The sequence below is a fragment of the Falco cherrug genome, chromosome 3 (assembly GCF_023634085.1).
Source record: "Falco cherrug isolate bFalChe1 chromosome 3, bFalChe1.pri, whole genome shotgun sequence".
Classification (NCBI taxonomy): Eukaryota; Metazoa; Chordata; class Aves; order Falconiformes; family Falconidae; genus Falco; species Falco cherrug.
Genome location: NC_073699.1, coordinates 114,324,267 through 114,349,649, shown reverse-complemented (window position 1 = coordinate 114,349,649; position 25,383 = coordinate 114,324,267). Strand labels below are relative to the sequence as shown.

The 25,383-nt window shown below is 38.8% G+C and overlaps 1 protein-coding gene across 8 annotated transcripts in view; it reads right to left on the bottom strand.

The window, feature by feature from the left end:
• Positions 1-25,383, bottom strand: part of RERE (arginine-glutamic acid dipeptide repeats) — a 254,406-nt gene that overhangs the window by 95,769 nt on the left and 133,254 nt on the right. For 7 of the 8 annotated variants that reach the window (XM_055705121.1, XM_055705123.1, XM_055705116.1 and 4 more), the window contains exons 6-9: positions 23,128-23,232; positions 5,728-5,776; positions 1,903-2,027; positions 923-1,022 (exon numbers count right to left, since the gene is read on the bottom strand). In XM_055705121.1, the coding sequence (XP_055561096.1) occupies positions 923-1,022; positions 1,903-2,027; positions 5,728-5,776; positions 23,128-23,232 (379 nt within the window). Of the gene's footprint in view, positions 1-922; positions 1,023-1,902; positions 2,028-5,727; positions 5,777-16,518; positions 16,692-23,127; positions 23,233-25,383 lie in introns of those variants that run through there. The other variant, XM_055705124.1, reaches the window with a different exon arrangement.

Below are 25,383 nucleotides of genomic sequence, written 5' to 3'. Positions count from 1 at the left end.
TCATTCATTGGTAGATTCAGCAGATCTGTCCATGTGTTTTTTCGGAGTAACATATGACCAGTTACACATAATTCCTTTTACTATGTTTCAGGAAGGAATCAATGAAGACACACAAAAGTCATCTCAGAGTCAATACCACCACACCACAATTCTCCAATAGCTGCAGATAGGTGTCTGGGGAAACAACCAACTACAGATTTCACTATGTTACCAAAAAACATAGAATGACAGACTAGTTTCTTCAGCTTGATTTAAAAGAAAAAAAAAAAGAAAAAAGAGAAAAAAATTGTGTATCATGATTTATGGACATTAGTGCCCCCCACCCTCCCCAAAAGAGTTAATGGCTGTAGCGGCACTGAAACCATGTGAGTATCACAACATACATGCACATCTACGTATCTACTCAGTAACACTTTATTTACACACACTATGTTTATGCAAGAGAACTGGACACACATGCATCCAAACATAAATGATAATGAAAACTGGATCATGAGTGGGATAAGTTCCAGTCATTATTCCATACACGACACTATATATCTGACGGTATTATGCATTTCCCTTCTAGGAAATAATCTTTTCCTACAGCTAGAAACTAGCTGGACTGAATGAAAGGACCAACAAACGAGATTAACAATTCCAGCTGGTGTACTTGACCCAAGCAGCTTCCCATAGAGAATATTCACTAACTGTCAAGCTCAAAGGCAGCACCCAAAAGTTTATCACAAAGTCTGTAGTTTAGATTTTGGAAACTATGTGTTATTTGAAAGGAAGTTATGATAACCTAAGCTACTACTGTACTCATACTGTGATCCTAACAAAATCTAATTTACCTGCTAAATATTTTACATACTACATGCTTTAAGTAGTCCAGTAATAAATGGAAAGACTGCTCTTCCATACAGTAGTTCTATATACTTACTGTATTGAGTGCATTAAGCGTAGTGTCGTCACGGGAGGCTGCAACACAACCATCTTCTGTGGACCCTCCATCGCACATGCCTGCAAAAGCTGCCATGCTCCTTTATAGTTTGAGGAAAAAAAAAGTTTAAATTCTTCAGCTACTGTTTGATGCACACATCATGCAATACAGAAGTAGTAAATTTACACCTTAAATTGGAAATTTCAGGGCCTTGCAATACTGTGGAAACAAACAAAATGAGGCACCACAAACACTGCTAGTTGTTACGCAAACCTGAGTCACCTCAGCATATGGAATAATTAATTCAAAATGAAAATTAAAATCTAGAGTGGGTTTCATCAATTAAAAATCTGCACTGAAGTAGTACCAAAGTCCGGTCAGGATTATGTAAGATACCATATCCATACCTGAGGACAGAGCCTCACCAGAAACAGCAAACCTCTTCTGCAATCACAGTGTCATTATGTCAGAAAACTAACTTAAATTGCAGATTCCCCACATCTCTGATTCTTGTAAACTGCAAGTAATTTACTAATAGCTGAATTATTATGAGGCCCACCAGTGCATCTGGTTAATCTACCAGGCATACTAGAGACCTGTATGAAACTGAAATGCTAACTAGCGTTCATTCTAAAAACATATAGTCTATGAAGAAATCCTATGCCATCACGGATATTCCACTTGTAGCACTTAACTTCCCTTGTTACATGGTACACAACCAATGCTCTATCATGCTAGCCCATACTGCTGGCTTTGCACTTAAGTTCAAAAGCCACAGCCAAGGGAAAGATTCTGTGTTGGCCCAACATCAAATTGGGGCATTCTTGTCTTCAAGTAAACATTTCAGCTTATCTGGCTGACATCCACGCTACACCAAAACAGCACAGAAAGGAGTGACCGTAGCCAACAGCATGTACATGCCAGCCCACATTTCCACTACAGCATTCTACAGACACTGGTATTATCTTGGCTGAAATTACCTTGCTGCCCTAAGGTACATAAGTAAGTCACAATCATTGACTCCTGGCATCCACACAAGTTCTTCATGCTGCGTCACTGTGTCACCATCTGGGGAAGGAAATGGCTGCAGATCAGGAAGCTTAGCCTGGAAAAAGATTAAGAGTTCACACAGACATTACAGTTGTTAAAAATGCTAAGAGGATGCACAAGTGTTATTAATAATAAAATTTGTAAGTCCCCTGAAATACTATGATCTCATAGGTGAAAGATATTCAGACAACAGGTGGTGAAGCTACTTGTTCAGGTTTCAGAAGTTTGAGGAAATTGGGTCATCAAGCCCCAAATCTATTCACTTTATCAAGCATTCCTCCTTTTAGGAGTGCAGTTCATTTTCTGACAAATACGCAGGGTTAACACCACCCCTCAGTCCACCACAAGCGAAGCCTTTCTGTACACAGACCAAGTACAAGCACGCCTGCAGAAAAATCACAGCTTGAAAGCAAACCATTTTGTACTGCGCATGTAGCCCTCCGATGTGTAGAAGTCAAACACTACTGGACAACTGACCCTCAAAGAGACAGTTTTCATTTGTCACAAAAAGAAAAAAAAAAAAAAAAAAAAAAAAAAAAAAAAAAAAAGATGTTGCTATAGCTCCTGCTTGCCAGGCTAAACCATATTCATATAACCTACTACTATAAAAGGTGGCAATAATGCGGCTACCATGCACATCATTTCACATCAATAAAAAACTCTACACACTTGATACGAAGTTTAAACTTAAGCCCTCAGTAAAACATTAAAATTCTGAAGAGAAATAAAAGACATTTCCTGCAAGTGAGATGGCTCAGTGATGAACTCTGCCACTAAATAAGTATTACGCTGTATCCAGAGACCCAATTAGCATCTCTAGTCATCTACTGCCATGGGATGAGATAGCTGAGAGCCTCTTCAGAAACAGCTTTTAAGCCCTATAATTACCTCCTATACTTAAAACGCTAAACATATTTGAGAGGCAACATTTACACATAACCAGTAATTACAAGTCACAGGTTCAGATGTCTTTCATGTTCTGCTCTTTAATCTGTACTTTATTTTACTTCTTGCCTGGGAAAGTGGGTATGTCATTGAACTTTTCTTCTGGAAAAAGAAAAGCAAGCATTTTACCAAGGTGAGGTGTCTATGAGAGGTACGCATTCTAGCAACCAGGGTGCTTTCGCAAATTAGTGTTCATCCTTATGTTCCCTAGGAACATGCTCAATTACTATGTACTCTGAAGAGCAACTTCCTCTTGGGCACCTCTGTTCAATAACTTGTTAGCCTGAAGTCTTCCTAGGAGAAAGTTTAGCAAAGACCCACTGTCATCCTCTTATGCATATGAATTTTGAGAACAACTGCAATTCTACAAAACATTTATCTTCACTTGTGTCCCTACTTGCAATTATGATAGTAGCAGTACTTCGAGGTGTCAGTGTATCAAATACCAAAAAAACCCAGCAGTCCCCAGGAATCTGTAAGATGCACAATTTAAGGAAAATGAAGGCAACAGATATTCACCAGAAACCACTACTGGGATCTCAGGGTTGTTACTGGACTGTGACACATATACCCTATTCTCACTAAGGTGGGTGAAGGAAAGTATATCCATCTCGGAGTTGACAAAGCCCAGTGCGCAGAGACTATTTTTATATTTTCCACAGAATTAATCAGACTATAGAAGGAGGAAAGCAGCAAATACAAACCTCAACCTGACTTTCTACCACAGCCTACAATCAACCATTCACGTATCTTAACATTATACCTTATGCTAATTAACAGGATGAGTATATATCCTCTTAGTGATGGCATTTGGCAGAAACACAGATGCTCAGCAAATGAGTGAAAGAACAGTGGAAGTTTGAAATATTAAGCAAGCAAAAATTATCAGTATTCTAAAACAGTGGAACTTCTTCCTACTTCTTTTTTTCCATCCATAAATGCATCTGGTAATTACACCTTACAGCACAGGTGACTAACACCTGCCAAAATATTAGATGACAATTTGAGATTAAAGTTGTTTTGAAGGTATCATTTACAGTACTCTTATTATGACTAGTGAAAAGATTAGTACAGGTTTAATTGCCAAGGACTGTTTTCCTCTAAATGCGAAACATCCTTAAGAATGTTATATACATTGCATAAATGTTTACTTTCACTAGTTATTAAACAAGATTTTAAAAAGAGTCTGAGTGAATATTCATCACTTGGATGCAAAAATCTAGCACTTGGACAGTACAAAGTCAATTCCACACGTAAAGGAGAGCACTCTGTTCCTAGTGACAGATCTGGCCTTATGAACCAAAGTTTTATGTTAAGACTCTTTAACAACAGATTATTTTCAATGCTTATGAAGGATCCCCCTCAAATTAGAACACACCAGGAACAAACCAACATCTAGGAGTCTTAACCTTATTCTGCTTCCCAGTGTTTGAATACATGCAGCATGCTTTCTCAATTTCAACAATCCAAAGATCTCAATGCACTGGTCTTTAGTTCTTACTGCTTCTCACAGCCAAACAAACAATACAGTTGAGGTCTCCCTGTCTTTAAAAATCAAAACTTACCCTCTCTTCAAGATCAGAAAGTGAAATGAATGCCTGCATAAAAAAGACTTGGGAAATATGAATAAGATACTGTAATTGTAACATGACTTCCATAGACTATGGACAAACGGGGTATTTCAGTAATTGTCCAGAATTACCATGCCTCCTGGTTAGGAAGAATTTAAACTGCTTTGTGTGAAAATTATGCAGGTAAAAGGGTGAAGACCAGCCAATCTCCTGAGCAGCAATGGAGGACCAAGTTGGTAATGTTGGCACATGGCAACACAGGAAGAAGGTATTTAGAAGGAGGCCTAACCCCAACAGCTGCCATACCTGCTCCAATTAGAAATACTAACTTCATTTTTAACACAATTGTTGAATGACTAAATGCACAGTGGCCCCTGTGACTTTCATGCTGAAGTACCACAGTTGGCCAAACTCATTCAACACACAAAAACCTAGGGAGAGAGCATGTGCAGACCTCAAGTGTAAGCAAGCCACAGACACGACACCAGAGCATGTTCAGAGACAAACATAAAAGGGAGAGCAAGGTTACTGTGAATTCTGCAGTAATGACAGCTACATTAACAGACATACTTAAAAGCACTATACCCCGTGTTAAAAGATGAATACACACATAAATATCTATGTATATCTCAATACAGCTGCTGTTCAGGAAACAAACCTTTCTCGGGGTTAAAGTTCCCCCCCATCCATCTGATTTTGTAATGTTGTTCTTTGAAAACTCCTGTCTTTTTTTAATACATTCTAAAAGAACTCCATTTTGTTTAAATACATAGATTCATGAAAAAGACTAATTGTTAGAGGCAACAAACTATCAACTTGACAATTTTACTATGCAAATTAAAGTTAAAAGATCTACTTTCAATATAACTGGGAAACACCACTGAATAGTTTTTAAAAAACATTACTTGCTGAAAGCCAGCTGAGAATCATTCATTTTTAATTCCAGAACGCGTCCAATAATAGCCGAGATTCTTCCATTATTTCTAGTAGTTACTCATATTCCTTCAATCTCATTCCAGAATTAACTCAAGAGTACTTTTGCTAGTAAAAATCATTAGCGTATCAACATTTGACATCGAAAAATCTCATTAACTGAGCTAAGGAATTCTAAAGAACTCATGATGAATCTAAAAAGCGCACTCTATTTGAATGCATACAATTTCAAATAGGTGTCATCTGAACAGACTAAGTGGCAAAAGCATGCCCTCTGGGTATTAGAATACAAACAAAATCCATTACCTGGTGGCTGGGTCCAACTCTGATTTCACCTTGGGTACTGTTTAGCCTCCTAATATATAAGGGGGGAAAAAAACAGCAATGAGAAAGAATTACAATTAATGTAGTTTAGGATCATATTCTGTATTTTTTGTCACTGAATTCCCAATGCAAATGGAAAAGAAGCAAAAATAATACATTATTAAGAAAACAAGAAAGGATACACCCAGGTGTATTACAGGCCATGCTGCAAATGGCAAAAACCAACAGGGCTAGTCAGAAACTTCAGTCAAGCAGTCGAAGTCAAGAAGAGGATCAATGTGATCTGTCCTCAGAGCAGCAAGAAAGCAGTCAGCAGCTAATGGGACACACACCTGCCTACTTTTTGATATTTAAATTTAATGTGATGCAGAAGTAGCACTGACTTCTAATCAAAAAAATCCTTTAAAAGCCTCTGAAGTTCTCTACAGCTCTGAACTGCTCTATGCTTTAGCCAGCCAGCCCAAAGCCTGCTATGCAATGAATCACCACCCAAGAACAGCTTTTACTAGTACTGTTCCTTTAGCTGCTTATTTCAACACCAAACCTAAAATAAAGCAGGCAACATGCTAAGCACTGTGCTATAGATTAGTACATAGGAAATACCACGTTCCTCATGAACGTCTTCATGGTCATTTTAATTTTGAAACAGAAAATATCTTTAAAATATTTGGGGTGTTAATCTTTGAAGAACAGAGCCTTGCATTACCAGAATTGGCAAAACTAATTTATCTTTTTCCAGGCAGAGTTCATGGAGAACTATTTAAGTTACTCTGGATCTCACATTCAAAATTATCTAGCTCTTGTTTTAAGAAGTTAAAATTATTACTACTGCTGTTATTTGATTTTCAAAAATTACATCAGATAGCATGACGCAGAAGCATGGAAAATCTAAAAAGCAATAAAAACATGCCTTATAACATTTGTAAAAGTGAATTCGATTCAGTTCATCCAGAAAGGCCTTCCCTTCCACATAATGTGCTTGACCCTCACTTTTCCACTATTTTGAAAACATATTTGTACAAAAAACTTCAAGTTCCAAATGAACTGTCCATGGAGTGAGAATTATGCTCTGAAGGGCTCTGTGCTGCTCACACCATTGGCTGGAATTACTGAAACATCACATTATATGGTAGTAGAAAAAACATTTTTTCATGTTGCAGTAGAATTACTGTGGCAACAACAGAAGTTAAAGGTATGCCAATATAAACCAAAATAATACATGTGACATGACAGAATTTATTTTTCTTCCTAATCTTCAACAGACTAACAGAGCAAATAAAAGTTGAGTACTGAAGAGTGCCCTTGGACCCTTTTTCTTTATTAAAGATATTACAATATAAGCAACAAGACGACACATGAAAAAAACTAGTTACTGGAAATACTAATTTCTCCAGGACTACAGTTGAATCCATGAGACCTTTCTGCTGTAATATCCACCTATTCTCAAGAGCTAGCTCACTATAGTCTACAGAGGCATTGGTGCATGAACATTGGTACGTGGGTTACTGAATGCAGCCGCAGTCTGAAAACTTAAGCGACCCTCCAAGACTCCCGTAAAATGGCGCTGAAGAACAGAACCAAATCCAAAGGATTTCAATATCCTTAAAATCAACATTTTTCTTTTTCTATAAGTTGTTCTTATTTAAACAGGCATCTTTTATTTATATTCTGTATATTACATTAAAAGGATCACAAAATTCAGAGCTGTTTTAAGACAAACTTCTGAATGTAACACTTCAGTAACTGCAAGACCTTTAAGGGAGTCTCAACACACTCGCAAGGAAAAGCACACACCTAAACCTAACAGAACACTATCTATAATCTGGAAACAGCAAACTTGAATTAACCTTGCAATCTGCTGGTACAGGAACAGTGACGTCATTTTACAAGTAAGCTGCTGCCCTGCAGGATTTCTTATTCACCCTGCTGTGTTCACAGTGATCATAACAATGACTGAGAAAGTTTCCTTTAAACTTTAAAAATTAAGGTCATGACCATAAAGTGCTAGCCCTGAGCAAAACTAAACAACAGAGAGATCAAACCATTAAATATCAAAAGTCAAAAAGCCAAAAAGGTCACTGGAAAGGTTGATTTTTAACATGCATATTTTGCATATCTTTATAAACATTTTCGCCTCAAAATTTCAAAAAGTACACTGCATATGTATGTTCAGTTAAATGTCACCTTACTGACCGTTCTGAAACATTATTCATTGGTGCACAAGTGGGTTAACTACAGCAGTGGCTCTGAATGGCCCTTATCCAAGACAAGGTGACAGGAGAACCTGTCAGACAGGAATAAACACAGGTTTTGCAATACTCAATCTTATGGCGTTGTGTAGACATCGTGCCACCGTGCTGGAAAGCAAATGCACTCTAAAATATGTGCATGTCTCCTGAAAAGAATGGGAACACGTCAAAATGTTTTTCACTAATGCATATTTTTGCAAGACAATCTGATGCTGTTCTTGTTTTCAGGTTATGCAAAGAAAAGACCGAACTAGAAAACCAATGTTATATTTACAATAAAATTATAAATTAAATACTAGGGTACATTCTTCAGCTACAAGGTGTCAGATTTTTCCCTGTGAGGAGCAAAGGGAAAACCAACAACAGAAAATACTGATGCTCTTCCTTTATTCCCTGAATTCAGTTGAAAGCCATGCGTATCTCTACTAGTCAGCGCATAACAAACTAAAAACACAGTTACGCAGTTTCTGCCAAATACAAGACTTCACATCAGCCAAAGGCTGCACAAGTAGGTACTGTACTTAAAAAGAAAATTAAGGTATTTTTTGTTTTGATAGGAAAACCCACGGCACTCCAAATATCCCCCAACTCCCAATTCCTTCACTAAATATGATAAATAAAGCATTTGAGAATCAAGGCTGATGACAGGATGCTACAGCATCCTGTAAATAATTGCAAAGATAAAAGCGAAGTTTTGTATGGGACTCCTGCTCCTACCTATTCACGTGGAGTTAGCTGGGGAAACTCAATGGTTTCCCCACATGAAAATGAAGCATCGAGAGAAGTATTTCTGTGTGCTTTTTCACATTGTTTCCTGATTATATTCACATCCTAAAGGTACTCCCTTCCTCTGTCCCAAAAGGTAAAAGCTGGACTGAATCAAGCTGTTGTGCAGGGGGCTGTTTCAGACTGCACTTTTTTTTTTTTAAAGAGCACAAAGCTGACTGCTCTGCAAGGGCACACAATCTGTTAAATAATTTTTACTGCTTCCACGTCCCCAGGAACAGGTTTGCAAATGGAAAGGAAATTCTTGCTATGGAAACTAAAATGCACTGTAGGTTTTTTAAGCAAAATTATATTGGTGGAGAGCAATTACAATAATAATGGAACAGCACTATGTTTATTCGGGGGGGGGGGGGGGGGGGGGGGGGGCGAGGACATGAGGACCCAACACTGTATATGAAATCTGACACAAAAGAAACTGATGTAACAAAGCAGTATCCATAGCAACAACAACTTAATATTTCAGTCCTCTTCAGCTGCAGTGGATTAAATATAATGACAAGATGTTCTCTTTGAAAAGTAACCTGTTGCCATGACAACGTTTTATTCTGCAAAGTAAACAGGGGCTGGTCAGAAAGGAGATGGAAGCCTGCGTCTGAATATCAAAAAGGCAAGAAGCTTCTGCAGCAGAGCAGGGCAAAACAAGCACACTCTAATCTGAGAGAGGCTTGTGCCAAACAGTTTGGAGAGAACAGAGAGGATGTTCAGTTCAACAAAACTTTGTCCTTTCCATTCTAAAGCAACAGGAGAGGCTGGAGGTTCAAGGCCAAAAGCAGCACCACTGAGAGAAAACAGTTCAGATGCGAACAGTGACGATGAGAAAGGAATAGGAGACAGCACAGAGTGGTGCAAAGCCTTAATTTATCAGCCTTAGAAAGAAGGAAAGAGAGGAAGGAAAGCCGGCAACAACAGTTCCTGCACGATTTCCCATACAGAAACAAGTTTAACCCTCTCTGTTTATTATCTACCTTCTGGTCTGCACCATACACCACACTCATACCATTTACCCATAAGCTGGCCCAACTGGCAGCCTCTGTCCACAAAAATAATGCAGCACTGCAATGCCATCAAGGACCAAAACATGGCAACAGAAGCACTGCAAGACAGAGTTTCAGCTGCAGTGGAGTACACACAGATCAGCTTTGAGGTAACTTGGGTTCAGGACCTGCGACACAAACTGGGTATTATAACACTGCCAGAGCTGTGCAGGAGTCAAGGTTGGAAACTCGCAACAAAACTCTCCAGAGAGCGGAGGCAATAGCAAAAGGCATTTGCAGATTTCTGCATGGCACTTCTCTGCACTGTCCTGTCTTTGTCCTACCCCTGACACAAATCCAAGCCAGTTCTTTACTCAGCACATTTAGTGAAGATCTTTGCTAGGAAGCCAGGCTTCTGTAAGAAACCACGCACACTCTATACGTAAGTTGGACCTCCAAGGTCTAGGATCGTGTGTACAAGGTAGAATCTTAGAAACTGCAGTACTGCTTCTTTCATGTTCTCCTTTATGCTACCCTAAGTTCAGCAAGAAACAAGCTCTGTAATAACTGCACATTTTTTTTATAATGACTTACATGCCCAAGATGGAGGTGAGGGAGATGGTACTACTCCTGTTACCACACTAAACCAATTATGTTCTTCATCAGTTCATTTCACCCGGCAGCAGACATGGCTTACTTTTGTTCTGCTGTGGTCACCACACACTCAATGAATGCTCTCCACCACATACTGGACTTCCACTGGCTTTCTGAAACATCTGCTACTAGCCAGCAAAAGCTCAGAAAACATGAAAATAAATCAATGCTGCCATTAAGTTAAAAAAAAAATCAAATCAAAAACCACACCACCAAAACAAAACACTAGCCAGCAAAGGCTCAGAAAACATGAAAATAAATCAATGCTGCCATTAAGTTGAAAAAAATCAAATCAAAAAACACACCACCAAAACAACACTACAACAAAACTACAAAATCACATACAGGGCAGCATAATGTGCTACCCATTTAACCACTCCTGGTACAATCATTCCCACTTCTGTATGTTGGGGAGATCTGTAATTAAACTCAAGGGATGCTTGAACAGAGAAAGGTTTTTAAACCGGCCAAATCGTTCAGCCACAGACCACCCCTCAGTCTTTCTTATTCTCTTTGGAGCTCCCCAAAAAAACAAAGGTTTCAAAATCAGCTTGGTACAACCCACTACCTACTGCAACAGACACGCCACAAATGCAAGCTTCACAGTGCAAAGGAAGGTTCAACAATTAAACTAGAAGTGCTGTCAGTCTAAGTAGCTCTCACCACCCTGGAACACGGCCTGTAGCACGGGACAGGGCTCTCTGAAGTTGAGACCAGAAGGGGTACCAGAATAACAATTACTATGTATTCAGCCATCACAATGCGAGGACAGGTTGATCATTAAGGAACAGTGCAAAAACAGTTGGAAGGGGTCATTATTTTTACATGAAAAAAGATTAAAAGAGGAAAGACAATGTAAAGCTAGGATATGTAGGGGTTTGGGGGGTTGGTTGGTTTTTTTGTTTGTTTTTAATAAGCAATAACAAGCTATAGCACGAAGCAATGATTCTTCAAGATTTGTGTTTATTTACTAAGCCTGGTAAGAAAATCGACAGCTTACTAAATAAAACCAAACCCAGATTAGATATATGCATTATAGTCAGAATATTTACAAATTGCAATCAGACACTTTAACACTGGATGTAGCCAAACGGTCACTATTATTGGCAAAGATAATCAGAAACATAAATTGAAAGCATAATAGGCAATTCCTGGATGTTTGTGATTTCTGTAAAATTAATATAAATCTAAAGTAGTCAGGAAAGACAAAGTATAAAGTAGTAGTTTTAAAATAAAATCTTTTTATGCGAATGGTCCAATACCCAAGATGAAAAAAAAAATGCCTTCAGAGGCAGTTCTAAAAACATCTGGCAAGGCTCATTTTGTTCCATCTCTAAGGGACAAAACAGGAGAGAACAAAATTACTCCCCTCCAACTTGAGCTGGTTGAAAAATAGTTTATCAGGGCCTGAAAGGGACTGGCATTACAATCAAAAGTTCCATTTGGTAAGACATTCTGTTTTATTTTATATTGTGCATCCATAAAACAAAACTCAGAACTTCTCTTGCCATGTTCCTCCCTCATCCGAGGCATGCAAGCTCTGTCTACAGAGACTTAACTATGAAACAGAGAGACAAACCTTTACATACATTTGCTCCTCTGTAGCACTAATGAAGCTGTAGGATTTCACTGCAAACTAGACTGTCTGCAAACACAGTAAGCCTCTGTCAAACACCATGGCTCTATTCTTAGTTCCTCCAAGCATCTGCTTATGGCCACTGTTGGGGGACAGGATACTGAGCCAAATGGATCCTCAATTTGACCCAAGACCACCGTTCTTATGCATGTTATGTTCTTACATTACACAGCTCAAAGTACAAAAAAGGGACAATCAGGTTCAGGCCATTCAACCTTCAACAACAAAAAAAAACCCAAAACACCCCCAAACTACCAAAAAAACCCTGTGAGTTTGGTGCCTAAAAATAACAGAATTTGTTCTCCCCCCAGCAAACTGAAATTCTTGCTTAAACACAATGAATTAGTTACATGGTTTTGTTTTCATTACATTGAGACCTATATCAAATTTACAGATTAAACAATGGCTTGTTAGCTTTTCCCAACAATTATTTTCCACGTAAAAAAATTACTTGTTACCTGATTTCATGTGTCCAGCTTGCACTTGTGCCTTAAACTTTTTTTAATTTCTGTTCTAGAAGCAGTATTTTAATGCTCAGAAAATATTCTTGCTACCAGTCAGCCTCTAGAAAGTTTAAGTTCTGTTTAAAACCTGTTGTAACAGTGTGTTATAATAATAATTTCAAAAAAAGCACAAGCAATTTCATATTCTGAGTGAAAAACCAAACCTTATTTCAGGCAAATGAACTTATACGGGAGCATTTTCAGTGATTGCTCAATCTGAAGATGGAATGAATAAACATGCACTAACATTTCTACCTTGAGTACAAGCTCAAACCTGCTGACTGCTGTGTTGGAACTTTAAAGGAAGCAGAGGACCCTGCGTTCTGCTCCTGTTTGGAAAAGGAAGTAGTTACAGAAGTCTGAGTCAGACAAGCAAAGCTTTTTCAAGATAACAGTATTTTTCATTGGGTTTATATACGAGAAAAAAGACTACAGAGTCCTTAGAAGTATTATCCCCTACTCAAAAGGTAGCATGGAAGCAATCATAAAACAACCATTCTTAGAGACAAGTTACTGCAAAGGAAACAAGCATTCTCTCCACATAGGAATTACCTCTGTGAGTAGTATTTTGCTTGTAGATTTTCTCTCTAATAATTGCTTTCCAATATTTGTTTCCCTTCAAATAAGGAAGACACCAGTATTTTGATCACAAGTTCAAAAAAATGAGTAAGTGGAAACCTTTGCATGATGCTAAGTCTTTCATCTGTTCTACATGTGATTCTAATAGAACCAGAATGTTACTTACTGACAAGCAACATTTACACTGATAAGTAAATATGGAAATGAATTCAGCACGGAAATATGTCACTTTAAGTGTTTATCCTGTATAGTTTCCAAAATGGCCAGGTAGTACCTTTGCACTTTCCAGAGCAAATACTCACTATTAAAACAGACTATGTACTACATCAGCACCGTATCTTCAGTACAATCACAGTTTACATGCAGGACAGTAGAATCTGGCACCAACCTAGAAGTTATTTTTTCCCATCATTCCCATCTGTTTCTATCCATTCATCATGGTGAGATGCAATGGTCTACCACTCAGTCTCTTAGCTTGCTTGACAACACAAATCTCCAGCTTCCTTCAACAGCAGGTAAGTGGAGAAGCAACAGCATGTGTTAAAGGTTATCAGCATGAAGATTGCAAATCATAAAACAAGCTTGAAGATAGGGATATAGTTCTGCCATACACCTGGAAATACAAAGCTCTCATTAAAACAAATTACAGCTTAAAGAATTGGGGGGGGGGGGGGGGGGGGAGAGGTAATCTTACTGATTTAGGTCTTGAAAAAACAATTAAAATCGAAGCCAGAACAATGGAAAGACTATAATGTACTTGCCTGCTATTTCTTCATCCAAAAGACAAAATACAAGCACTCCCCATAATATACTTCTAACTTCAAACAGTTGGAATTTGGAGTGGAACTCTAAGTCACCAGACCACCTATCAACAGTGTCTGAACTGGAGAGAATCTTCTGGGCATCTAGCCAGCTTAAAACTTCACCATCAGTAGCAATGAATAAGCACACTCCACAGCTTGATCAAGGAGAAAGGATCTTTTCAGCAGACTGTCTTGCCAGTACCACAGATAACTTACAGCAGACAGCCTTACTTCTGCTACTACCAGGGGGTGGGGGTGGGGGTGTTTGGTTTTTGGTTGTTTTTTGGGTTGTGGGGTTGCTTTTGAGTTTTTTTGGTTGGGGTTTTGTTTTTTTGTTGTTTTTTTTTTTTTTTTTTTGGGGGGGGGGGGGGGGGGCGCGCGGGGCACAGGCAAGGGAGATATATTTTAAAAAGAAAGCAGTAACACAAACAGAAAACCAAACAGTCTTGTACACCTATGCACAAGCCTGAAGAACTGCTTTCATTAGAAACTGGCTGACCAACCCCACAACTGGCGGAAGACATTTGGTGTTGAAGCACATGGAAAGGAAAACTCGAGATCTCACAATCTCTGAAAGCCTGCTGAGAGAGGAATACTGCCACAGCAACCAAAAAAAAAAAAAAAAAAAAAAAATCTATACATTTGCCAGGAACAGGAGCCATCCAATTGTACAGCACAGACACCAGACACCCTTCAAGAGGAAGCCAATATAACCAACACCACATCCACAAGTTTTCATGTGCAAGTGATTTAAGTGAAGAATGCCTTACCTGGCATATTGTTCCAGCAGTACTTGTTTTGCCAAATGTAATACTTCTGTTTGGCAATCAGATTTTGTTTTGTTATAACCTATACATATTTTCATTTTTTCCACCTGTGCTATTGTTAGTTAACCTTATAGTTTTTATAAGCGTTTTTTTCAAGCCTTTTTTTTAACACATGCACAAATTATCACTAAAAACCAGCACAGACTGCTTCATACCCTTCCCATCCCTTAACACATTCACTCTCTTCCGCTTGGAAGTCAACATTTAAAACAAATGTTGAGGACACCAGGTGTCATATCCTTGTATTCCTACAGGGCAGTGTCACATCCCTGTACATGTATTCAAGTAGCTCCTTTAAGAGGAATAAGAAAGTTTCCAAAGCCTAGGCCTACAGAGACACCCCTTTCAACTACGGGGCGATTCAGCAAGACTGAAGTTCAAGGGAACTGTGCTCCATAACCATTAGCACAACTTTTGTTCAGCCAATGGCAAAAATGACCAGTGATCCACACTAAATAGATGTTCTTGAGTTTTATGCTCTATAGGTGTAAAAGGCAATGGAAAAGGGAATGACACTTCAGAGAGCATACAGATACGGACACGGCACTAACATGGGCAAAACTACGCAGTTTTACTCATCATTCATTCCCCAGCTTCTGGCAAGAGGAGGGAGGTAGCCCCAGTAACGCACACTGCAGAGGTAAACTACTACATGTGCTGAAGTCAGCCTTCTGCTATGAAGTTCCAGCGACTTCACTACAAGCAGCACAGCCCATCCGGTCACCTTCAAACTCCACATGCTCCAGTAACTAGCAAGTTACCCTGACAGAAGCATTTCCCCTCAGCAACAGAGCCCACGGTGCCAACATCAGTTCTGCAAGCCAGTGGGCTAGGCAGAGGGCCACAACAGAACAGCACCCAGTTTTGCACAAGTTCAGACACTACTGTGAACGAGAACACACCACAGAATCCAGTTTACTCCCACTCAACAGAAACAACTCCTTTCAACCCCATTTACACTTAGCAGTGACAAGTCACTGACGACTGTCCCACAAGGACCTCAAAGCCAGTTGCAGCCATACTATCATCACACAAAACCGTAGAGCTCAAGTCCTCTGTTTTATTCACATCAGTCTAAAAATTTGTTTTCCTAGCCCAATAAAACAGACGTGAGTATTGCTTACACAGCTGTCACATCACAAGTCTTTCAGTGCATAAGACAATATTGCTGCATTTTAAGAGCGTGTGTGTTATTTGCATGTGACTGACAAGCAAGCAGAACCATGCTGGCTAACTCCCACCCACCCCCCACCCCCCTCAATACCTGTGGAAGTATCAGTGGGATCACTGCCCCTGGGTCGGAACGAGAGCCACCCTTCCTCCGAGCAAACAACGGCTGCCGGCCTGCGACCCTCCCTGGAACATTATCCTAACAGCCTGTCACAGGCCCAGACGTTCCCTAACGGCCACTTCAGTAACGCTGCATCCCGCAGAGTGCCTCTGCGGCTCCCTAGGACCTGCCATAAGGTTGGCATGCAGACAGCACAACTGAAATTCAAACTGCACCAGGGGGTGGGGAATATAAAATTACAAATAAGACCACACAGCTTCAACATTTTGCTACATGCACCCCTTAGCCAGCAGATTCCCTGCTCAGTGCCCTCATGCACCATACGAACAGCTGCACAGCAAAGCTGATGTGAGATTACAAGGTTCTGAGGAACATGCAGTAGTAATGAAATGATTTCATAAACATTTCAGAAGTCACAAACAACAGCAAAAATCATCACTGTTTAGGGGAGGCCAGAGTGATGTAGCCTACCTGCAGGGGCTGAATGGATCATCCATGACTATGACAGGCTCTTGTGGGTTTAGATGTATTCCTGAGCCCTCTACTTAACAGCTAAAACTCTGCCTTTTCCACTCTACCAACTCAAAATGGAGGCACATGCAGTCTGAGAGACCTCAGAGAGCTTTCACTGAGCTTGTGCTATGACCTAAGCCTGCACGCAGAACGCAGAAACTTCGCCCTCGGACTGACAGGACTGAGCATGTGCTGTGACCCTCCCTCATCCACACACTGTCTTACAACGCAATCAATCTCAACCCTGCTGGTTCCGTAAATAAAGCGCACTGAACAGACTCCGCAGCTTCTGCATACCAAGCTAGTGTGCAGGGAAGTGGGGCCTTAGCTGGGGGATCTGATACAGCCAACGCCGGAGAGCAGAGCCGTTCCAAGTCTGGAGGTCTGTGTTCCAGCACTTCTTAAATCTTCTCCAATGGAAATACACATCAATTTCAAAAAGGCTTCTAAAATCTTTTTTCCCCTAGTTTGTGATGAGCTTTTTAAAAAAATCACATTGACTAAAAGGCTTCGAGGTTTTCATAAATGCAAATGACAGAAGCTTCACATTTAAACATACAATATATCAGTTAGGAAACAAAGCAGCAAGCTGATTCACAAAATACTTCTATTCTACCTGTCAATAATGCAATATATGAGACCCTTTAGAGAATATGAATTCTCAAAGAACAATGCCGCTGCCATCTGTCAGCACGTGTGGACACAAGGTGAGCCCAAGAGGAGCCAGACTTCACTCACGGCTTGAACTTCCTACATCATCCTTGATCTTTTGCACTCCTGTTCACTGATATGATTTTCAAAAAAATTCTTAGCTACCCTTTTATATGAAAGTAATATCCCTTCCCCTACAGCATAAAATGCTTTAATTAGCATACCTGCCTGCATTTTAGAGCATCTGAGATACTTGAACTTACTGCGAGCCTAGAAAAGAATAAGAAGTTTCTCAGATGTTGAGTTTTAAGACAGAAAAAAGACCAAGTAAAAACATACCAGGCTACAAAACAATCCCAAATTTTCTCTCTCAAAATAATCCAGTGATAAAATGTTATCACAACAAAATTTAAATTATAAAAAATTGTAAGCTGGATAATACACCTTTCTTGTTGCCCATATTGTGTTACCTCCCACCCCGTTGCCCAGGAACCTTCAACAACACAGTCTGGGCTCCTTCAATGAACCTGCAATAAGAACTCAAAATGTTCATATCTTGAACATTACAGCTGCTGTGGCTCTGCTGAAACTATCTGATGCTACCAAAGCTCACTCATAATCTGAAGTAGCCCTTCCCTAAGATACAGGAGAGAGGGGCTTTGCTCACACTTGAAAAGGGAAAAAAAAAATTAAAAATAAATTTAACACCAAACACAACCAACCATGATAAAAATTCCCCTTTTTTTTTTAGTACTAAGCTTACTAGGCTATGCATTTAGAACTGCAGTATAATAAACTGCTAAAAACCCCAAACAAACAAACCCACCATAACATTCTATTAGCTCACTTCTGTTATAAAAATATTACGGGAGGCATCACATTCAGAACAACTGTCCGATCAAATTTTCACAGACTACAAAAAGATAACTGCTCCAAATACGTTGTACAGTCTTTACCAGCTGACAAATTTAAGTAAGAACACTTATAAGGCCAAATGTATCTAGCCTTCATTTCAACTACAGCTGAAACGTATTTCTGGATTTTTTTGGTACTGCTGTCCTGGATTAAGTTTTTCTCCTGAAGTTCACACCATGAATTTGAGATAAAATTCTCAGCTTTTATGCTACCCTCCAGTTCAGAGATAAATTGAGATACAAACACATAGAAACAACATATCCCAAGTTATATTAGTAAGTGTGATATCAGCCAGAAGGAATAATCCAAGGAAGTTATACATCCCTTTATCTAGATAAAGAGAGGTTTTGGGATATTTTTGTCTCTTTGCGTAAAAGTAATCTATTGCAAGGCACTTCCAATACATGACAATACCTACTGACATGAAGTAAGGGGTGCTCAGCATCTTCCATAATCCTTTCCTGGGAATACTAGACCAGAGTGATACAAACCAACTTCGCTGTAATTTAGTAAGACATACAGAAGCAGTCTGTTTCACATCACATGGGCATACCATACAAACAGTCCCCAGTTTTCCCCATTAGGAGGATTCCTGGTTGTATGTAAAATTGCTAAACCTATTTAAAGAAAAAAAAATTGGACTTGCGATACATTCTAGGAATTGTCTTATTTAAATAAAGTACACCACAAACTGTCAGTGTTCTACTTAAGTGTAAGCATAATAAGGACTCATTTTAAGGTTCTGATTTGAGACGTAAATATGGATACATATAAAAACCTTTATGATCATTACACTCTATCACAGCCCTAGCACTATTATATGTGTAAAATCAATATATTCTGACTGCTAAAAGTTAACGAGACAATATATCAAAATAGCAAAACAGAGCTTCACAGCCCTCTTAGTCCTCTTTAGCTTCTGTTCACATTTTGGTTCCAGGTATCAATTTATCATTCCACTACAGTTCTTTTCCGAAGAAGGGCAACACTAAGAGGAAGCTTTGAAAATCCTACTTAAACACAACTCCACACTGGCTTCTTGACTTCATAAAAACTAAGACTATTCCCATCTGTTTCTAGACCTGAGAACTTGTACTCTACCACTACGCTTTCCATAGTGATTCAGACTTCCAGTAGAAAACCCTTACCAGACAACATGAAATAGTAAACTATGAAGGACAAGAAAAAGAAAGCAAGTCACCTTCCATTTCACTCTTGGGAGCACTCCTCAGGGATACACCCATACTCATTTAGCTCACATCACCCCAGAACACCACTTCAGAAGAAAAAAAGATTAAAAATTAAGGAAAAGCACACACTGTGGAATAAAAACACTGTCAAGATCCTGGTCTTTCATAAAACATCTACTTGGAAAATTCACCCATGCTTTGAACGTTTGGTATTTTGTTCTACAGTGTGAAACAGTGTTGTGGAAGAGTAATTTTGATTCAGGATGATGAAAACTAAAATAATACCTGATTATTTCTAGATCCAAGTAAGAATGTTGTAGCATTTGAATCTATGTATACTTAAAGTTGTCAGTGTCAGACAAAACTTCATAATGTATTTATTCACTCCTGAGATCAAAGAACTGATTGCCTAGTACTTGCCGGTACACTACAAAAACAGTCCAATGCCAACAGTGGCATCTGGCACGCCTGTATCCTTCAATGAGATAGTTCAAAGTTGCTTCTGTAAGTTCATACAGGATGTCACAGTTCAAAAGGAAGGACTGGAAGAAGTTCTTGCCAGATTCTGCTACATATGGAACTATACCACAGATAGGGTAAGAACTAGAGTTGTAGTAAATGAATGCAAGACACAAGCTGGTGAAAAACAGCTGTCTGAGGTCAAGCGGTATGTTCAACAGCATTCCCAAGCCTTGCTACATATTACTTTTTAACAGGCAGAGCTGATTTCAGACTCAAACACCCAAGTCAACAGCTTAACTCAAGCTGGTGCAGTTACTGATTTTCTGAAGCGGTACAACAGGTCTGTTTTTCTTTGCTCAGTCGTGTCTCTTGACTGTTCTTCTCTACACTTTGAAACGCTTCTAAACTAATTTCAGAGCATATACAAGTCACATAACATTTCTCCTTTGATAAAGATTGGTTTCATCCGGCCATCTGGGGAACCCAGAAGTTTGAGTGGGATTCCATGTTAGTGGAATTAGTCAGTGTCAGAGCAGCCACTTCTCTGAAGAGACATGATATTAATTATTTTAAAGTACTTAGCATAAAATTTATTTTCTTTCTCAGCTGACTATACATCCACTAAGCTTGTATTCCACACTCTTGAGAGCCAGGAACATATTTCAAGTCTACTTACTAGCTTGATTAACTGTATTCAAGATGATAATGCCCAGCCTCAAGCTTTAAGATTGGTTTTGGTTTTTATTCCACAATCAGATTTTTCTCAGTGATGTGAGAATTACCGAAACATAGCGTGTAATCTTACCAAACTCTGTAGAAGAAACCCAGCTTAATATATACTGTTAATAAAAAAAGTTACCCCAAAACACACAAATGTACCATTTCAAGACCACAGAATGATCAACAACAGAATCACTGTTCTTGGCATTTCCCAAACTAAACCTATCGTCAGCAAGCTTTCAAATAGAAGAGGACAAAACATAGTTTCCTTTAGCACTGTGTGCTCCAAGACTGAAAGTGTCTCTTGCTACACACCACCACACCAGTGTTTTGGACATTTTGGGGATCCGCAGGTTGTTTTGCAAACAGAACATGTCAAAACAGAAGAAAAAGTCAGATTCCCAACACGCTGAACTGCATTTGAGAATTGCAGATAAGTATATGAGCATCTAATGCTGAACACAAAATAAAATCCCTCAAACAGAGATGTATCTTTGTAGATGCAACAGCTCACACTTGTTTGGTCTAAGAACATACCCTATCACATGTTTCTACAAGTCAGTTGAAGGGGTGTGAATGCAAGGTTCAGACTGTGATCTAAAACATACTACTACTTCAAGCTACCATGAAAATTTTCCATCCTTCCCATATGGAAAAGAACGCTATATTAGAAAAGCAGATTAAGCTGAAGATGGTTTTGTCTTTATAGACAAACCACCAACAGGTCAGCTAGAAGTAGGTATTCAAAGAAGCATGCATTATAAAGCAGCAGCAAACACACAGCAAGCTAGACTCAGCTCCTTTTTCTAAACCTTCCTCCCCACCCCACCCCCCAGACAAAACACAGACTTGAAAAAAACCCCAGGCTGCAACCAAATGAAGAAAAACCTACATTTTGAGAACTGGCTAGTCTGAGTAATTAGCTGATCACTAAGCACCGTGCTTAGTCATTCCATTGATCTTTTCAGGCTCAGTCATTTTCTAATAGCTGGAAGAATTAACAGCTACTTCTAGCTACTTCTACACAGAGTGTGGGTTTAAAACTGCACTGACAACTCACATAAATGGCATTTTGAAAGAGAAATCATCCATTAAACACAAAACTTCCAACACCAATACAAATAGCGTATTTATAACAGTCACACCCTCAAAACTAAATGCACTGAAGAAAAGCGACAAAGTTAAATACAGGGGTCAAGCACACTGCTGAATATCAGAGATGTATATCATGACAGCCTTCATAAACATGTCACCTTGTGGGACCACTCAAAAAAACCCACACCAACCCACCACAAATAGTTTAACATATTGTACTTTTAAACATTACAGGATTTCATGCCCTTTTCCCAGACCTCAGCACCACACACTAGTAAGATTGCCTCCTAGGGACTTAGACTGACAGTACCTGCTATGAATGTAAACTGAATCAATTAAGGGAGTTTACCTAGTCCAATAGCCTGTCTCACACATACGGACAGTTTAAGGCACTTCAGAGGAAGGTACAGGAAGCCTCATAAATAGGCAATTACATAATAATACGCCCACATAGGGAGTTTCTTCCTAACTGCAAGCAGTTAAGAGGTTGGCTATGCCCTGAAGCATAAAGATTCATATCTGCATTAAAAACAGTGAATCCACCATATAACAATTCAAGTATTCATTATTTACATGCTTACCTAATCCCTGCTTAGAATAATATTTTTCTCGCCAATATCTCCAGAAATCGAGGTCCACAGCTAATTATGGTTTTGCACAGAAAGAAACTTTCAGTCAGCACAGACCTTGCTGAGCCCTGTTACACATTAATAATCTTCTACTCAAGTGCTAGTTGAAATACGCCCCTAGACAGCAAATTCTTTAAGGCCGGTATTTGTAAGGCATTCTCTGTGTTTATAAAACTACATAAATGATAAAAATAAGGGTCATGGTTTGGACCTGAAAAATAATGAAGGTACAATCTAGTTTCAGCTTTGCTTTCCAAACACAGCTGAGATAGAAGATTGGTTGGCCAACCCCTAGACAGACTGAAAGAACTGTGAAATGAAAGAGCATGCCTAACGTACCTTCTTCAAGTATGTATTAATTCCCCAAAAAAGTGTTCTTTCTGTATCTAGAATTTGCTCTAGGCCAGTGAAGCATAAACTATGAATTGTTGATATGGATCTCTATATGAATGTTTACACATCAAAGCATGAACTTCCACACCTAAGAACTTCCAATTTGATTTCTTAAAAGTGAGTAAATTTCAACATTGCTTACTAGAAGATGTGAACATATTTTAAAAGTATTTTCAGGGGTGTGCGTTTAAGACAGCTAAGAATTCCTATTCCTGCTAATGTTTGCAACCTTTAAAACATTTCACAGTTCTAAAAACCTGTTCTGTAAGCAGTACGTTATTTACACAGACGTTCAACTGGATGTCACAACTCATTTCACAATTTTGTTACCTACTCTTAATTTTTCTCTATACATACAGCAGGAAGATGCAGCTTCTCCCTTTCATTCCCTTCCATCCCACCTTCCTGTCAGCATCACACTTGATTTTAACATTTCTTCCCATTAGTAGTTTCCTTGGTCCTACAGACTTAGATCAGTGGTAAAGCTTGCTTTTTAAAGTCACATCACTTACCTTGTCTCTGGATTATAGCCCAGTATGTAGAAAAATGAATCCACTCGGGCCTTAAACTCTCGAGCAGCAAATATGTCAGAGAAATGGGAGATATTACACTTCCCTCTGCAAGAAAGAGGGAAAATGGTATCAGAATTGTATCTTGAATAAAAGCTATTTTTTAAGTGCCACTACAATCTGTGTATAAGGCACAGACATCCTTGTGTTCTCATAAATGACTAAAACATCATAAATGTAAGTCTGTTGTAACAAATAACCATGCAGATTCTTCCCATGGTGGAAAAGGAAGAAGATTCATTTACAATGTCTCAGGCGATGTTGTGCAAACATTCATAAATTCTCATTCAGCCAGCACAGTCCCGAGGAGCCCAAATTTAATCAGACTAATGAACAATATCTACCCTAGAAATACAATCCTGAAAATGTCTTATTTTCAAAGTTTTTACAGTCCTGTTTACACTTAGGTCATTAAGGAAGCTTCAAAGATTCTACTACTCATGTTATTTGGGAGGTCAGCTTTTTATTTAGAAAGCTAAATAAACCTTCATTTTAATAACTCTTCCAAATAAAAAGCAAAGCTATGCTGGTTTTAGCAAGACTACAATCCTAACAATGCAAATTCCGAACACATAAAAGTTTCTTCCTTCTGCTTTCATATATAAGAGTAAAACACAAAGACATTTAATAAAAAAAAATAATAAAAAGGAAAAGGGGATTTATTAGTTTGTTCTACAACAGACAATTTTTTTTAATATAGTTCATTGATGAAGTCATTATCCTTAAGGATGAGCATTAGGACTAGCTGTAAGAAGTTACATCTCATTTTTTCAGGGGTTTGTTGGACAAGGGTTTATGTTCAACAGCTGCTCGTGTTTTGTCATTCAATGCATCACAGTTTACTGCCACCAAGTAAATCAGGTCAGAAGCAGGCAGAGACAAACAGGCCAGACAGCCAAAGAATCAGTGCTTTTTATCTAAACCTGATTAAATGTAATAAACAAAGCACAAGCTTTCACTCTTTTTCAGTATGTCAAGCTTTCTAGTATTAATACAGATAGCATCTCCTTTCACTTGTATTTATTGGGTAGTATTTGCTAGTATAAGCAAGCTACTACGGAGCTTATTAAACATTGTAAAAAGGTTTGCCAGTCTTGGTTAAAATAGAATGAAAAGTGCTGTTGCCAGCAGTACACCAAGACAAGTAATTATTTTGCCTGTAATAATACTGGATCCCTTTGCCTAGTCTTCTCAGCAGAGCTTAAAAGCACTATGTACTTGAAAAGCTGCACTAGAAAGCTGAAATGCTAAGCTTGAGTCAATTCCTAATCTTTTCATGGTAAAGCACTTCAGAAAGGCTTACCAACCAGCCACCAGTAAGAACTTTACCTTGGAACATGAACTCTCAGATAATGACATCAACTACTACAGGCAAGGAAAACACACACCAGAAGGATGAAGTATGAATAAACTTGCCAACTGTTTTAGGGGGGCAGGGGGGTGGACACACACCAAAACCCACTAAACCAATACAGCCATCCTGTGAGCTGAGGCTGCAGAAGTGTCCCTATGATTGCCTAATTCTCAGTCAATTGCCTTTCTGACAAGGGACAAAGCAACACTGAATATTGCACAGGTCATGCCGGGTTGTAATGGAACATTATTTAACAAGATCCACAATTGAGGCACCACACAGAAATACCAAAAGACAAACTTGTTCACTAATATTAGTTTTATCTCTGGTGGCTGAAGCCAGTTTCCTCATTTAGTCATTCTGAAAGTGAGAAGCGGCATTTGTTTTGATATTTCACATTAAATTCACATTTTAAAAGTATTTTGGGGGAAAAGATTTAGTTTTCTTTCAATAATTCATCTGAAGTTAATAAGCATTTTCCAGATAAGCTTGTTATTATCTATATTCATATGAGTACAGCTTGTTCATATTATTTCAGACAAGTAATACTACACATTACCACAAAGATTTACCATTTAGGTAAAAAGGACATAAAACTTTCATTACACACTTCCACAGCGATTGACAAGTATCCTCTATGTTATAAATACCTGACCCGCCAAAGGTAGGTTTGGAAATCTTTTATTGTGAGGCAAAGTCAAAGAGCAATAACCACAGTGCTGGGCACGTGACTCTTGTCAGAGACACGCCAAAGAAGTTCAAATATGATCTACTTATACCATTGAGGTTGCACCAGCCATATACATACTCCTTGAAATGATTTCAGTAACTCCACCCCCACTGCG